Here is a 17,542-nt window from a genome sequence, read left to right on the forward strand (position 1 = left end):
TGACAGTGATAGAGAATAGCTGAAACTTGCATTATTATGAAGGGGGCAATAGATGATTTTTACCAAAAAGGGAATAAACAGGATTTAGAGTTAAATGTGACTTCAATGTTAGATAAGTTTATAGTTAAATATAGAACAGGATTTTCTCCTAAGAAATTACCACAAATTGCATTCAACTAAGATGTAGCTATATTATATCTGATAACAAAGAATTTTAATAAAGTAGGCTTTTAGGTCTCCTGTGATATATTCAACTTCATTTCAAAAGTGTAATCACAGTAATGAAATAAGAAAGAATACACTGAACCCACTTGAAGAATTCTGCCTAAATATTTCTGGGTAAGGTCAAAATGGTTAAGCATTCTTCTAAAATAATGTCATAATTTATACTACTAAGATAAGTAAATAATTGGGTCACTGAAATTATTAGATCTTCTGGTTACCTCTGGGTTTGAGATGATCTTTTTTACATCAAACATTAGTAAAAATTTCTTCTAAATGTCAAATACTGAATAAATTCATGGTCCAGTGGCAGAGATGTTCAAGAAAATGGTTTATTACAGTGGAATGTGCTATAAGACGTATAAGAGAGTTTTGCAAAGTTGTTAAACAGACAGAATTCCTAACCTAGTCTGGGAGGAGTCAGGGAAGACTGTACAACTGATACTGATACTTGCAATGGCTCTTAATAGATGACCAAGAATATAAAGTTGACAAGGACATTTTAGACCTAAGGGGGAACATGTGCAAAGACACAGAGGTGTGAAGGTCTCTGTCCAACCACCTCCCAATATTTGGTAATGCCTGAGCATCAGGAGAACTGAGGAAAGAGCACAGAGTGGCCAGATGTGGAGTGGTCTTGCTTCAGGGAGATAGGACAACTTCTACGGACCAGGCAAGAGCCCAGGGTGGAACAGGCTGGGTGGGCTCTATCATGAACTAGATATTCTGATTTTTTTCCAAAAGAGGCATCCCCTAACCAGTTCCAGTTGTATACTGATTGCATTGTGTGACTTATATTTTGTATAAAATATTGCCTTGTTTAAATGAAAAAGTTAATTTGGGCTTTAAGAAATTAGACTATAGGCCAAAATAAACACCTTTGTGGGCAAATTCAGGTCAAACAGGCTTCCACTTTGTAGCCTCTGCTGTGATGTTATAAGAATAATACACAAATTGAATTAATCCTAACCCATGCTATATACAGTCTTCTAGATCTAGAAGCTGGACTTGTAATTCTATATTAATGTTATCAATATATTGTTTTATAGTTTCTTTTCTCATAAAGTGAAGAAAACATTTGAGTTATATAAGAGGTCCAGTTAATCAATGTAATTATATCTTTTTGAATTTTATCCTATAGGACAAGGGTACCCACACTTATATATGTGACAGAATCTTGCAGAATGCTTGTTAAAATTTTAGATTCCTGGCATTAACTCACCCAATAATATCAAAATCCCAGGACCCAGCAATCAGCCTTTTCAGCAAGCTCTCCAGATTTTTCTGATACAGTGGTCTCATAACCACACATTGACAATCTCTTATCTGAAGAATATTCAGTGTGCATGAAAAGATCCAGTGCACACACTGAACATGACCTGAAGCAGAGGGTAATCAAAGTCCAGAAAGCTGAGATAATCAGACTTTAAAATCAGAACCTACCTGATGATGAAGGACCTAAGTCTTTCTCGTTGAGTCTCCTCCTTTAGACTTGAAGTCACTCACCGAGAGAAAACCTGCAAGCAACAGAGAGTCAGGCGCTTCTGCATGATCTGGCTCTGGCTTTCAAGCCATCTATCTTTACCTCTAGGCAATGTGCTCATAATTACAAAAACAATCAAACAAAAACCTACCATACTGCATTTCTTAGTATTTTATGGTCTTGTAGAACCCAGGTCCACCGCCTGCAAAACCCTTTCTCCTATTCTTCACCTAGCAAACCCTCGTCTATCCAGGTGATTTACTCCTCTTATCTCTGGTTCCCACAGCAATTAGTTCAGATGTTTGTAACAACACATATCATTACGAATATATTTATTTTATCATCTCTTTATTAGGCCTTGAGCTATTGAGAAAATTCAGCCTAACTAGTAAATTTAGTAGTCCTTCACCACACCAAGTAATGGACTCAACTTTAAATGTATTTGTGAAAAGACTGCCAATGTGGAGGGCACTGGAGCAATTAAGCCTCAGACAATCAACCCAGCCCAACCATGGCTGAGTTAATTAATAGTCTAAAATCTTTTAGTTAAATCGAGTTCTATTAAGAAATTCTAAATCAGTTCAATTACTAGATATTACATTTTGTATTCCCCTGTCTTACTCTGTGAGATCTATTCCACTGTTAACATCTAGGTTGTTTGCAACGTAGGAGCTTTCTTTACCAGAAAGTTACTGTACTAATAAAGGCCAGGAACTCTATTAAAACACATTTCATAATCAGACTGCAACAGCAGGCAATACCATAAACAGTATGGATGCTGGAGTCAGATAAACCTAGGTTCAAACCACAAATATACCACTGTGTGACTAAGTTACTTTATTACCCTCAGCCTCTATTACTTCATCTGTAAAATGGAAATTGTTTCACAGGGCAAAGAGCTAATTAGATAATTAAATACATGAGAAAGTACCCAGCATACTGGCTAACTCATGGTAGTCACTCACAAATTTGTTACTGCTGTTGCTGTTGTAACAACAGTTGCACCACAGACAAGTCATGATTAGAACCTGCTGACTTTGAAAAAGCACAGATATCAGAGAGGAGAATAACCCTCCCGCAGAGCCTGTTGAGCTTACAGGGCCCAGAGTCTGGTCCTTGATTTTTTTTCTTTTTCGTTTTCAAACTGCTTTATTGAGGTATAACTGATATATAAGAAGCTGAACATATTTAAAGTATACAACTTGATGAGTTTTGACATATGTATACACCCACAAAACCATCATCCCGATTCAGATAATAACTCTATCACCTCTGAAAGTTTCTTCCTTTTCAGTTCCAGAAATTTGAAGTTGTCAGTGTGCTAAGAGTTAACTGATCTCTTGGGAGCTGGTTCATAACAACCAAAATCTCAAGGGATAGATGATAAAGCAGACACTAGCAGATCTGTTAAATTACCAGGGAAGAATAAATCCAACAACTCAGGGCATTCTTTCCCTAGTATATGGTGCACAATATTTCAGTAGTTTGGAAATGAATGTGTCATCAGAAGGTTGCTCAGTAACAAAAAAACAGCAAAGGAATCAATGTTCTTGAAGAATAGTTTAACAAAGATGTAGAAAAGCCAGTGATCTCTCCTTGTCCCCCAATCCTGTTCACTTTTCTAGTGGTCAGATTGTATCTTTTGGATGAAGTTTTTCTATCTTGGGCAAAATTCCTCCTTTTCTAGATTTAAGTAGATAAAACTCCTCTTTTGTTCACAGGAACATTCATACTGTGGATGATTCAGTGACACTTTTTCTTGTTTTAGCCTCATCACTTTAGTAAGGCTTGGACATTGCATATAACTTGGACATTGTGTATAAATTATCTTTGTACTTGTTTGTGAACTGTATGGTTATGTCTGCAGATGATTAAACATTTGGATATTGTGTGCTAAGTCCTATGAAATACCCTCACAGAGGATGAGTTTATGTACTGACAAACATTGAAGTCACTGTGACATGGCTCCTACAGAAATGGCAGCACCAATAGTCACTGGTCCCGCTTAGACACATAAAACATTTTCATTTCACACTACAGAAGGACTGGTAACTTTGACTCTGTAATGTGACTTCAGAGTAAGTGCTGCGGTCATTTCTCAAGGATACTTGACGTTGTGAGTAGTCTTCTCTTCACCTTTGGTAGATGATTTACAGAAATATTTAAATGTGTTTCAGAGTGTTAAACATGTCAGCACATGTCAAAACACAAATTATAATGAAAGTCTATGACCTTAGCACAAACATGTCAATATCAAAAGACCTCTTACTATAATTAATGTCCTCCATGAACTGAGTCTCTTTGAAATGACTTTCTACCAAGCTCTTAAACAAGTTAACTACTGCACATATTTCCTAACTGAAATATTCCTAGCATTAATTTTTATGGAATTAAAGAATTTTAAAGGCTGGAAATTATTTGATCTTGCTCAGAGTGGGAAGACTTTTGTCTCCAAAAAGAGCTTAATAAAAGAAACTCTTTATCTCTGTTAATAGAGCCTGATATACAATTTAATTTGAATCCACATGGTAAGAAGAATTAGTATTGTGAAATAATGAATAAAGTTCAGAAAAGGAAGTTGCATCATAAGTCTGGATATTTGGTACAAAGCAGGGACTCAAGTAATGCCAAATGAGAGCTTTAAACTTGTCATTATGGTGTAAAGTTTTGATTACAAAAGAATTTACACTGCTTTTGACTTGAGATTATTTTGGGGGCATTTCTTTTTTAACTTCAAATTAATAAATGGTTACTGAGCACTGGCTAACACCATGCACTAGTCAGATGCACTACTGTAGGCATCATGGTTAGTAAGAAATCAGGGTTTCAGAGAATTTAAACCTATTTGACAATACATAATTTTTCTGGTTTATAAATCTACAAATTTATAAATTTGCTTTGCTTTGACTTGATTTTATAGGCCATGCTTCAATTACATTTGTCAATTTCTAAATGACTTATTCTTAAAAATAATAAAATCAATTATAAAAACACCTGGGCTGGTAGTCTCTGACTTGCCTGAAAATAATCTGTCAAATAAATTGTTAGTCCTTTAAACAGTTTTTAGGAGGGCTTCCAATTCCCAAACTACTGACTTAATTGTTTTCAATCTGTTATACAGTCAATGAACACGTATGTATGTTTTGCTCAATGCTGGGAACACAATGTGAGTGAAAACAAATGATGGACCATCTTCAATCTGTGTGACTCTTTGAAGGCTTGGATTATACCTTATATTAGATTAGCATGTAGACTTCCATTTTTGGCTAGGTCCTAGCACAAGTGCTCCTTTTGCTATTTTTAGGAATATACATACTGCCTGCAGTTTTCCACCCAGCTCTTGGATGTGTTCTTGTGGGGCAGTGGGACTCACACTTACTCCATTGGCAGAATGCCTGAAAGACAGTGCTCTCTGAAGAAGTAGAGCTGATCTGACATACCAATGAGGAAGAATTTTTCTACAGAACTATGATGCTATTGCATGAATAAATTATACAATTATAATCAGGAATACATTGTTTCATATATTAAAAAGCTATTGAATAAAGCAAAATTGAGAGTTCTGAAAATAAATTTAAGCCAGTGAAAGAAGAGTTAAGTATTTAAATAACATTATTTGAGGATGCTGATGAATTGAAGAATTAACAAGCACATTAAGGTTAATAGAGGATATTCAAGAGTTGTCCTTCATTGGGAAAGAGGACACCAATCATGATGATAAGCAGACTCAGTGAATATGCTCAAAGTATATCCAGGAGGTGTCCTCCAGATGTTCTGGCCACCGTGACTTGCCTGACCCATAAACGTGGCCAGCAGAATGGTCAAAGAGGTTTGAGAAAAAGAGGAATGGCAAAAGTACAAGAATTTCCCATAAGCTGGCATGGGATCCCCGTCAACCATATACACATGCAGAGTTTCTGACACTTGTCTGGGATTTTGGCATTGGGTTCAGTGGATGTTCAGGTGTTCTTCATGCTGCTGTAATGCACATGTGTGTATCCAGGTTGTTGACTGAGCTCAGCTGCATGGAGTGATTCTCCTGAAAACAAAGATCATGTCTTATCCAGATTCGAGTTCTCTGGGCTGAAAATTGAGACTTCACATGGAAAGTGTTCTTCAAAAGTTTGTTGTATGTATGAATGAACAAAACAACATTTTTCTAATCATATGTAATGTAAACCATGCATCCTGTAAAGACAAATTTAACTCAACACCGAAAGTCCAGTTACAATACAACCAAGGTTGACTCATGCACTTGCTAAAGTCACTAACATCCTGTTTTTGAGCATTCTTCCTCAGGGCTACTTTGGCTGCTATAAGCCACATCATTCCCTAATGCACTTCATCTCAGAGAGTAAACGGAATACAGAATGATGTTTCAAGGAGCTTGCCTTGCCTATGAGGTAAGCAGCCAGTGTCCTTGAAGATTTTTTTTTAATTAGATTTATTTGGCCAAGTGGCCTTAGAATATCTGTTTTAGGAAACTGGGGTTATTCATAACTTAGTGAGGCTCTATGTTGTCATTTTTTTGTTTAAAACATGAAGTATGAGTGCTAATATTTTAATAAATTAGAAACTTTTCTATCCCTTTCCTACTTTTGGGCCCCTCCTATTTTTCTACTAATTCAGTGTTTGCTAGTCATGTACCAGATGTAAGCTCAACATCATTGGGTAAAAAGAGTAATAACAAAGAACGAAGAGAGAGAAGGAGGGAGGGATGGAAGGAAGGAAGGAAAGAGAGATAGCTTACTGCTTTTTAGCATAAGATTCTGTGATACATCTTATACATTTCTATACAGGAGTCATTTCATGATTTTTAACAGCCCCCTCCCCCAAAAAGGATTTCAACCAGAGGATACTTATAATACCTTCCGGGGAAGTAATTTTAAAGCCTTCTGTTATGAGTTGAATTGTGTCCCCCAAATATTCATATGTTGCAATTCTAACCCCTCAACTCAGAATGTGACCTTATTTGGAAATAGGGTCACTGCAGATGTAATTAGTTAAGATGATGTCATACTGCGGTAGGGTAAGCCCCTAATCCAATATGACTGGTGTTCTTATAAAAAGGGAAAATTTGGTAGGATTCAGCTGCAGCAGAACTAGATTGGAGTATCCAGAATGGCTTCACTCAAATGCCTGGTCTTTTCCATGGTGGCTCCAGCAGAGCAGCCAGACTTTTTCATGGTGGCTCAGGGCTCCAAAACCAAGTGTTGCGAGAGCTAAGAACTGAAAGCTGCCACTTTCTTAACGCACAACATCATGTCTGCAGTATTTTATTAGTCAGAGCAAGCACAGAGCTTGCTCCCACTTCAGGGGAGGTGACACAGATCCGTGCCTTGATGGGAGGAGTGTCTGGGAATGTGCAGCCTTCCTTAATCTGCCACATGCCTCTTATCAAAGATCACTTCCATGTGTACTTTGAAAAACATTACATTAATTACAATTCACAGATCATTTTGATTTTTCTGAGTCTTTTTTTAGGCAAGGGTTCGTGAATTAAGTGACTAAACATGTCTTCCAATCAGCCCCTACTTTGTCCCTTTCAGTCAGCATTTATGTGTCTCATTATATCCTATGTGTGCATTTATTTTTATAGTTATATTTATAAATGAATTCATAACCCCTCAATAACTATAACATCCTTAAAAGCACCTTGTCTTCTACATCTTATGTAATTTCTCTTAGAGAAAAAAAGGAGGGGACATTTAGATACAAAATGGTCACAAGAAGAATGTCATGCAAAGATGAAGACAAAGATTGGGGTTATGCTTATAAGCCAAGAATGCCAAAGGTTTCCAGAGGACTATTAGAAACTTGGCAAGAGACACAGAACAGACTCTCATAGCCCTCAGAAGGAACCAACCCTGTCAACACCTTGATCTTGGTCTTATAGCCTCTGGAACTGCAAGATAATATACTTCTGTTGTTTAAGTGACCCAGTTTGTGATGCCGTCTTATGGCAGCCCTAGCAAATGAATACGCCTTCCAGGAAGTCATTGGCTGGAAACAACAGCATCTGTCTTGTCATGACAGGCCACTACCACACTCCCCACTGAAACCACACATTGGAACAATCTCGAGTTCTTCCTTGGCTGCGGCTTTAAAAATCACTTAGCATTGAAACAAATGCTGTATCTTATCTGGTGATAACACAAAGCAGAAGCACTAGGGCCAGAGGTGTTCCTCTTAGACCTTGAGCAATGGCAAGGCCAGGGAGCCACTGATGGATACATTACATTACGCTAATGTAAGAGATATTAATGAGTTCAAGGGCAGGAATGAAGCCCTTTCCTTATTGCTATCTCCCATAGATTCCAGCTCAATGCTGAGCACATAACCATTACTTAGTATTTAATCTTTGATATAAGACACTACATGTTTCTTTGAGTCCATTTTGTTTTCAAATCTTCTGAATAAAATATAAGTAAACTTTTTTTTATGATTTATAAGTATCGATAACAATAGGTAGGAAACAAATCAGTGAATTTGTTTTCTTTCTGAGAAAGCTTTTCAGTTAAGATGGCCTCAAAGAAAGACAAGCTAGTCTCTGTCGCCATCTAGTGCAAAGAGAGGGTTATAACTGCATAGAGCTTAAATTTAAACTCGATCATTCCGAAGAAGTCAAGACTATACTTAGAAAAATGCAAGAGTGTAGAGTTCATGTGTAGTGATGCTTCCTATTTCTACTCAAGGTAGGCCAGTGGGGCCTTTCTTTGCTTGTTACATTGTGCCAGTTTACAGGAGCACGACCTCTATCTATTAAACTATTTATTCAATTATCAAATCTCCATCCAGCCTACTATATTCCAGGCACTGTAATGGTAATCAAAAATGGTGTAAGATACTTGATCTACAAAACAGGCAATCGTGTGATATAAGGAAGTCAGACATAAATGTTTGTTTAAATAAAGGTATTTTACGCTTGCTACACTACCAGAAATATTCAAAAGCTCACCCATTTGCAGTTACTCTGTCCACTATAGTCCTACCTCTGGATCCCCCCTAGATGGATCGATCCATTTGGATCCATTCTTGCTTGCTTTCATCTCCCTGGACTTTCCAACCCCTTGGCTTCGTCCCCAGCTTCCTGGTTCAGGATGAAACCACCTTTCGTTTTGATGATTTTCTGGACAACACTTCTTTGACTTTGCTCCTCAGAAATTTTTCTTAAATAAGATTTTTTTTGAAACTCTAACTTCTATACCAGCCTTAGGGAGCCCTTACAAACCAAGAATTATACTGGGAAGCAAAGTCAGCACTACATTAAATCCTCAGGCCTTGAGGTCCCCGTCCACAGCGGATGAGACCAATGTCTTCTTCATTCTGTTTAGGAAATGTAGTACACAGTTCTGTGTACCCAGCTGTCAGCAATTACCATTATACTTGCCTAAAGCATCTGCTTTGATGGTGTCCCAGTTCAAGAAAGGTGCCAGAAAGCTTATCAGGTGGGTGTGCTCCTTGCCACCAAGAAAGAAAACTCTCTACTACTTGGAGTGCCAATTAGTATGGATTTCAGTGGGCAGATTACTTCACAGGACCCCCCCAGTTTTTCCCTGAGCCAGATGCTTATTGTAATAATAGGCCCTGAGTATGTTCCTGAAGAAATGTGAACTAGCCAGCCTTGTGACTGTACCCTCTGTTAAGGGCTGAATTGCATTCCTCACAATTTGTAAGATGAAGATCTAAACTCCAGTACCTCAGAATGTAACCATATTCAGAAACAGGGTTTTTAAAGAGATAATCAAATTAAAATGAGTTCATTAGGTGGGCCCTAATCTAATATGACTGATGTCCTTATAATAAAAGGAAATTTGGACATACAGAGAGACACCAGACAGGTGCACTCACAGAGACAATCATGCAAACACACGTAAAGAAGGCAGCCATCTGCAAGCCGAGGAGAGAGGCCTCCTCAGAGGAGAAACCAACCCTGCCAACCCTACCTTGATCATAGATTTCCAGTCTCCAGCACTGGAAGAAAATTAATTTCTGTTGTTTAAACCTCCCAGTCTACAGTATTTTGTTAAGGCAGCCTACCAAACTAATACATCTTTCTATGCAATCACTCCAAATCTTGGTTCAATGTTCTTTTCCTTCCAGAAAATTTGACTCTATAGAGTCTTCAACTTGAGTAACAACCTTACTTCTTAGAAGATGAAGTAGTCTTTCCCTTAAACTGGACTCTTCTTTGGGGAAGTTAATGATTTTTTTCAGCCAGACTTACGTTTGATCAGGGATGAATGATTGTCTTTCTTAGGGGAGATCAGTAAAGTATCAAAGAAATTCTCTCAGCCCCATATATTCATCAGGTCACTTCCCTCATAATTTATCTCTGGATCTAGATCCTCCTGAGATGACTGAAGAGGGACATCCAGCCCCTTAGTGATAACATCTTTCATGTTGCTTCCAGGAACTTGTAGAATGTGTCAAAATAAGACATTAATTAAGTACCTCCAAAGCCACATTCTGATCTCTGCTGAGACCTCAGTTCCCTCTTTTCCCAATTTTCTCAAATCATGTTCAACTATAATATTCTATCTAATCCCTTGAATCAAGTTATACTGTATGGCGAACACCAGAGGACGTTATAACCCAAGTTACACACATCTCAGTCTATCCTGGTGTCTCAGCACTCTAACTCTTCCACCCATTTTCATTGTCAGAGCTTTAATTTCAGTCTTTATTTCTAATCCCTTCTCCTCACTCTCACCAAAGTGATATTTTAAAAAATTCAAGTCATATTCGTATTGCTTCACACTTGGTTAAAAAAATCCTTTAGTACCTAAAATATGAGCTATAAAGCTCCTAAATTGGCATCGGCTACTCATGGGACAATCCCAGTGTTATCTCCTGCTACTCCCAGTTCCACATTTAATGATCAGGTCACATCAATCTATTTATCTTTTCCTGAATGCAAAATGACATTTTACAACTCCAAGTTTAAATACATGTTATTCTACTTGGCTTGGAAGGCTTTTCCTTTACATACTCACATTTGGGCCAGTATAAAAATAAAAGACTGAAAAGGAGGGAGTACTCCAAACTCAGTATCACTAATTATCAGAGAAATGCAAATCAAAACTCCAATGAGATATCACCTCACACCAGTCAAAATGGCTATCATTAAAAAGTCCACAAATGATAAATGCTGGAGAGGCTGTGGAGAAAAGGGAACCCTCCTACACACTGTTGGTGGGAATGTAGTTTGGTACAGTCATTATGGAAAACAGTATAGAGATTCCTCAAAAAACTAAAAATAGATTTACCATATGATCCAGCAATCCCACTCCTGGGCATATATCTGGAGGGAACTCTAATTTGAAAAGATACATGCACCCCAATGTTCATAGCAGCAGTATATATAATAGCCAAGACATGGAAGCAACCTAAATGTCCATCAATAGATGATTGGATAAAGAAGCTGTGGTATATTTATACAATGGAATACTACTCAGCCATGAAAAAGAATAAAATAATGCCATCTGAACATGGATAGCCCTGGAGATCATCATTCTAAGTAAAGTAAGCCAGAAAGAGAAAGAAAAATACCATATTATATCACTTATACGTGGAATATAGAAAAAGAAGAAAAAGACACTAATGAAGACTCATCTACAAAACACTAATGAAGACTCATCTACAAAACAGAAAGAGATTCACGGGCATAGTAAACAAACTTATGGTTACCAGGTGAAAGGGGGTGGGAAGTAACAGATTCAGGAGTTCAAGATTTGCAGATATTAACTACTATATATAAAAACAGATTTAAAAATTTCTTCTGTGTATCACAGGGAACTCTATTCAATATATTGTAATAACCTTCAGTGAAAAAGCATATGAAAATGAATATATGTGTACATATATGGGTGTGTGTGTGTGTGTGTGTGTGAGACTGGGACATTATGCTATACACCAGAAACTGATACATTGTAACTTCAATAAAAAAAAAATCAAAATCATGGTAAGACATCACCTCACACCTATTAGAATGTGTATTACCAAAAAGAAAAGAAACAACAGGTATCATAGAGGATGTGGAGAAAGGGAACATTTGTGCACTGTTGGTGGAAATGTAAAACTATACAGCCACTATGGAAAATAGTATTGAGATTCCTCAAAGATTAAAACTATAGCTACCATATGATTCAGCAATCCTACTTCTGGATATGCATCCAAAGGAAATAAAATCAGTATCTCAAAGAGATATCTGCACTCCCATGTTCATTGCAGCATTATTCACGATAGCCGAGATAAGGGCTAAATGGATAAAGAAGATGTTGTGTTTATATACAATGGAATATTATTCAGCCATTTGCAATGGCATGGATGGACCTTTAGGGCACTATGCTAAGTGAAATAAAACAGACAGAGAATGACAAATACTATACAAATACAAATACAAATACTATCTCACTTATATGTGGAATCTAAAAAAAAAAAAAAAAAAAAGCCAAACTCAGAGAGTAGAATGGTGGTTGCTGTTTGCTAGTGGCTAGTGAGTGGGTGAAATGAAGAGATATTGGCCAAAGGTGCAAACTTCCAGTTATAAGATGAATAATTTTGGGACTCTAATGTACAGCATAGTGATTATAGCCAACAATACTGTAAATACTGATTTCAAAGTTGCTAGGAGCATAGATCTTAAATATTCTCACCACAAAAAGAAATGCTAATTAGGTAAGGTGATAGATGTGTTGATTAACCCTACTGTAGTAATCATTTTGCAATATATGAACATATCAATTGTACACCTTAAACTTTCACAATGTTATGTGTCAGTTATATCGCAATAAATCTGGGGAAAAAATAAAATTAAAAAAAAAGATACTCCATCATACTAGAAATTGGAAATCTAACATATACTTTTCACCAAGATCTGACAGACTTCCTCCTGAACCTGATATGGGATAAGAGAGAGAAAAAAACGGAATCAAAAATTACTTCTAGATTTTTGGCCTAAGTATGTGAGTAAATGCTAGTGCTATTAAAGTAAGTAGGGAAGACTAGAGACACATAAGCATCCAGAAATGTGTCAAATTTTGGCTATTTCTTTTTCAGACAGAAAATTTCATGGAGTTTCTAAATTTCTTTTCTTTGCAGTGTGCATTAAAGTATCTCCAAAGCAGAATTGTGGTTTGGTGCTTTATACATAGTGGGTAGTCAGGTCAGCAACCTTCCTCAGTCTTAGTTACTGCCTCCGTCTGAATCTTCGTGAGGGTATCCCTAAAGCACAGCTCTCTTCTGATCTTTCCCCCTGGGCACAATCAGGTCAGCCTAACTTCCAGCCATAAAGCCTCACTCTACAGGAACTCAACAGGTGAGTTGGAAATGGTATTAAAGAAAGAAATTCAGAGGGAAGTGGGACCCTGGGCCAGATGTCAGTAAACCTCTTTTCTCTCTTTTTTGGGTCAACCACTTGTATTATGGTTGCAGTGAATCTTGTCTAAAAGAGGAAAGAGAAGCAAATACACTGTCAAAGTCAAACAAGAGGGGAAAGTGAGAAGAGAAAATAAAGACAAAAAAGGAAGAGGACTCAAGAAGCAAGCAGAAAACCACAAAAGGGAGAAAAATTTAATTATCTATAAGTACCTACTATGTAACAGGTATTCTGCTAGTTGATTTACATAAAATATCTCTATTAGTCCTCACAACAACTCTGATAAAGAAGTACTATCATACCCTTTTACAAATAAGCTCAATTCAATAAGGACCATCAACTTGCCCGAGACGAGCAAAGTAAATGAAAGACGCCAAGGCTGCATTCTGACTACAGTAAAGAAGACAGTTAGGAGGGAATTTCTGGTTGTGTTTTTGAAAATCTTGGCAATAATTTAAATTTATAACCTTCTCTGAAAATGAGGACATATTTCATGTGACATAAATAATTCAGTAATAGCCATGATTACAATCTGTTACTTAAAAATAAGGCATCCAATCACAACTGTACAATAATGAAACTGAGAGCATGTCTTCTCCACACCACCACACACCATTCACCTTCACTTGAGAAATGAGAAAACGGTGAACAGAGATTATAAAGGATCACTCAAGTAAAAGGACATTTAGTGGATTCCTGAAGGATCAAGATGCCTATATATGGTGAAGCTAATGTCTCAAAGAGTTCTACATTGAAGGAAGTGTTCCTTAAAACGAATGGCCCTTCATGTTCTGTGAAGAACATTTATTCTCATGAGTCTTGTCTTTAAGCCATGATGAGCAACAGATGAGTTACTTACGTCCCTTCATCCATCTTTGGTGGGCTTCATATCAAGTATAACTTCATATCATACATATTACAAAACCTTCCTTCAGTCTAAAGGTAAAACTGCCAACCTTATTCATTCCCTTAACTTCACTTAAATTAACCAGATTGATTGATTTCATAACACAATCAGGAGAAGAGTAAAGTTCCCCTTCCTGAAGTCAACATAGACAGGAATGTGTTAATTTCTTGTTTGAACAACATGACAATTAGAACAAATCAGCTACTGACTATAATTGGATCTATGGGACATTGTCCCTGGTGTTTCAGAATTTGTAATTCTGCACAAATAGTTTTCTAACTTTAATTTGCTACATGAATTAGAAACTTTTCACAAGCAACAAATAACTTAAATTGCCTTACAGTGCCAGTGATTGGCCCTTTGGAAGATGTTTCTGGAGCACAGATGTCAGGGCAACTTTGGCTACATGAAGGAAATCTTGGCTATATGTCCCACCATGAGAATATATCTGTCAACATCTTCCTGGGTTTGAGATGGAAACTACAGGCTTCTGCCTAAATTTTCAACATTTTAAGTTAATTAATCTGTGGTTACAGAAATCTATCTTTTTTTATTTTTTACTCACTAAATCTCCCAAATTGTTTTGGACAGGACCGTACCAGTGGCAGAAGAAACTGAACTTGGAAAGCAGGACGGTTCCTAAGTAAGAAGACTGTTACCAAACTAAGGTAAGAAAATCATTCCAAATGGTTCAGAGGTAAATGGATGTCTTCACCATAGATCAGTTACAAATGTGGTTTTGGAAAAAGAAAGAACACATAAGACTATTTCTTTCTTCAGTCTCATGATATTTATGAAATAAAACTTGCCTCTTCCCTAACATTGCTTAAAGAAATCTTGCAGCAAAAATAGCACCTTGAAATTTTCCTCATAAATAACAAATTCCTTTAAACATATATTATTATCAACAAGCTAGAGAAGCATTTAAGCACAGACCACAAGTTGATGAGAAGAAAAAATACCAGAAAATATGAAGGGAGAGAATCTTATGTTTTATATATAGTATGTGATATTAATACTTCTATGCATATATATAGATGACTGTAATATAATAAAATGTTCCAGGCAAATATGACATCTGTAACAATTTTTTTCTTCCTGGGATTTTCCCACTACCCCAAAGTTGAGGTCATTATATTTGTGCTGTGTTTGCTGATGTACCTGAGCACCTTGCTGGGTAATATAATTCTGATCTCCATCACCATCCTGGATTCCCACCTACACACACCCATGTATTTCTTCCTCAGTAATCTCTCCTGTTTAGACATCTGTTATACCTCTTCTGCTTTCCCTCCAATGTTGACAAACTTTGTTTCAGGGAAAAACACTACCTCATTCTTTGGGTGTGCTGCTCAGATGTACTTCTCTCTTGCCATGGGCTCCACTGAGTGTGTGCTCCTGTCCATGATGGCATATGACCGATATGTGGCCATCTGCAACCCCCTGAGATACCCCATCATCATGAACAGGAAGGTTTGTGTGCAAATTGCAGCCAGCTCCTGGGCAACAGGTTGCTTAACCGCCTTGGTGGAAACAGTGTCTGTGTTACAGCTGTCTCTATGTGGTAACAGTGTCATAAATCATTTTGCTTGTGAAATTCTGGCTGTGTTGAAACTAGTTTGTGTGGACAACTTCATGGTGCAGCTAATCATGTTGGTGATCACCATACTTCTTGTTCCCATGCCAATGCTTCTAATTTGTATCTCTTATGCATTCATCCTCTCTAACATCCTGAGAATCAGCTCAGCGGATGGTCGAAGCAAAGCCTTTTCAACATGTGCAGCCCACCTGACTGTGGTGGTTTTGTTTTATGGGACAGCTCTTTCCATGTACCTGAAGCCCTCAGCTGTAGATTCACAGGAAATAGATAAGTTTATGGCTTTGGTATACGGTGGATTAACCCCCATGCTGAATCCTATCATCTACAGTCTACGAAACAAAGAGGTGAAAGCAGCTGTGAAAAAATTGCTGATTAGAAAGTCTTTGGTATTGTCTTAATTTCTGTCCTCAAATAATATGGGAACAAGCACACTCATCTGGATCATCCACAACATTATCCAGAAAGCTGCAAAATTGTTGATATAATCCACACCCTGGAAAATACTCATTTTCAAAAGAAGTTCAATATTAAGTCCAATATCTTGATTTACCTTGTAAATAAAATTTTGATATTAATAAATCATTTAGGCAGAATGAATTAAGTTTCCAGTGAAGTATTTAGCATTCATTGAATATTAAGATAATATTAAAATTATACAATTGTTTATTTTTTTATATTTGACTTGCTATATCATCCAAGTGTCCAACTCTACCATCACCATGACAATAACCAATACACTGGGTGTTAAGATTTTAAGCCTAGTATATTGTGATATAATGTATCCTCATATAATTTGCAATTATGTCTGAAATTATAAGAAATCGTGTTTTTATAAAAGTGTGGGTATACTTCAAGGTATAAATATATCATAGTTCATAAATCTAAGACATAAATTTCAGAGCTCTACCTAGTTTAAATGTTCCAATGTAAAAAATATGGTTTTAGATTTGATAAACCATCACATAAATGATTGTGTTTATTTAGGATGTGTATGTGAGGGAGGAGTAAATATCTGTGTATGTTGAGCTCACGCTCAACTTAAATCCAAGTCAGAATTTCTAGGGGAGAGATCAGCTAATCTGTATGTTTTATAAGATCTTATAATTCTTATCATGTAAGAATTATGGGAACTCTGACTCAGAGCATTAAATGGAAAAGGCTGAATCCTATTACCTAATGCCTTTAGAATGTAGAGAGAAAAAAAGATACATTGTCAAGGAAATGAAAATATCCCATACCAGAACTGATCAGAATTTAGGGAAAATATGTGCAGTGCTTTGTTATAAAATGCTAGGGAAAGGGAGAATCCATTTAAAAATGTGAAAAGTTTAAGTACACAGCACTTGGAACTGTGTTCAAAGGAGAGCTGTTTAAATGAAAGGTTTCATTCTGCCTTGTTTGCTGCAGCTCTCATTTTTGTAGAGAAAAAAAGTAAAAACCAAGTTCATGAATTTAATTTGAAAAACGCACTCTAAATATACTAGAAGGAAAAATATTTTAGAGGCTTTTGAAATCTGCTTAGTTTATTTTTTAATAAATCACTAGTGGAGCCTCCTATCAATAAAAGACAATCACAATAGAATGATCCTAGAAGCTAGAGTGAGAAGAGTAGAGTTTGAGACCTTGGTTTGGCATCAATAGCTCTCTTCTTAAGATATGAATCATGCTCATATATCATAGGATTACTACAAGTTCTTAAAACAAATCATCACATGTTGTGTTAAGATCAGTTTGTAGAGGACAGTTTTAGAGTCAGGAAGACTTCAGAAACCTATTGTAGTAATTCCAAGAAGATGTTCTTCCAGGCCAGAGTGATAGTTGTGGAGATTGTGAGAAACAGTCAAATTCTGGATATATTAAGAAGGTAGAGCCAACAGGATTTCTGGAAGGATTGGGTATCAGTGATAGAGGAAGAGAGGCATCAACAATGACTTCAAAGATTTCAGATTG

General features: G+C 36.7%; 1 protein-coding gene across 1 annotated transcript; it reads left to right on the forward strand.

Moving 5' to 3' along the window:
• The first annotated feature begins 14,900 nt into the window (after positions 1–14,900).
• On the forward strand, positions 14,901–16,043 carry LOC102519520 (olfactory receptor 13F1). The gene has a single exon (XM_006176599.2). The coding sequence runs from the start codon at positions 15,049–15,051 to the stop codon at positions 15,988–15,990; it is 942 nt and encodes a 313-aa protein (XP_006176661.1). The 5' UTR covers positions 14,901–15,048; the 3' UTR covers positions 15,991–16,043.
• Positions 16,044–17,542: the final 1,499 nt, after the last annotated feature.

This window comes from Camelus ferus, chromosome 4 (genome assembly GCF_009834535.1).
Source record: "Camelus ferus isolate YT-003-E chromosome 4, BCGSAC_Cfer_1.0, whole genome shotgun sequence".
NCBI lineage: Eukaryota > Metazoa > Chordata > Mammalia > Artiodactyla > Camelidae > Camelus > Camelus ferus.

Coding starts and splice junctions, on each gene's coding strand:
- LOC102519520 (XM_006176599.2), top strand. CDS start 15,049: ATGTTCCAGGCAAATATGACATCTGTAACAATTTTTTTCTTCCTGGGA.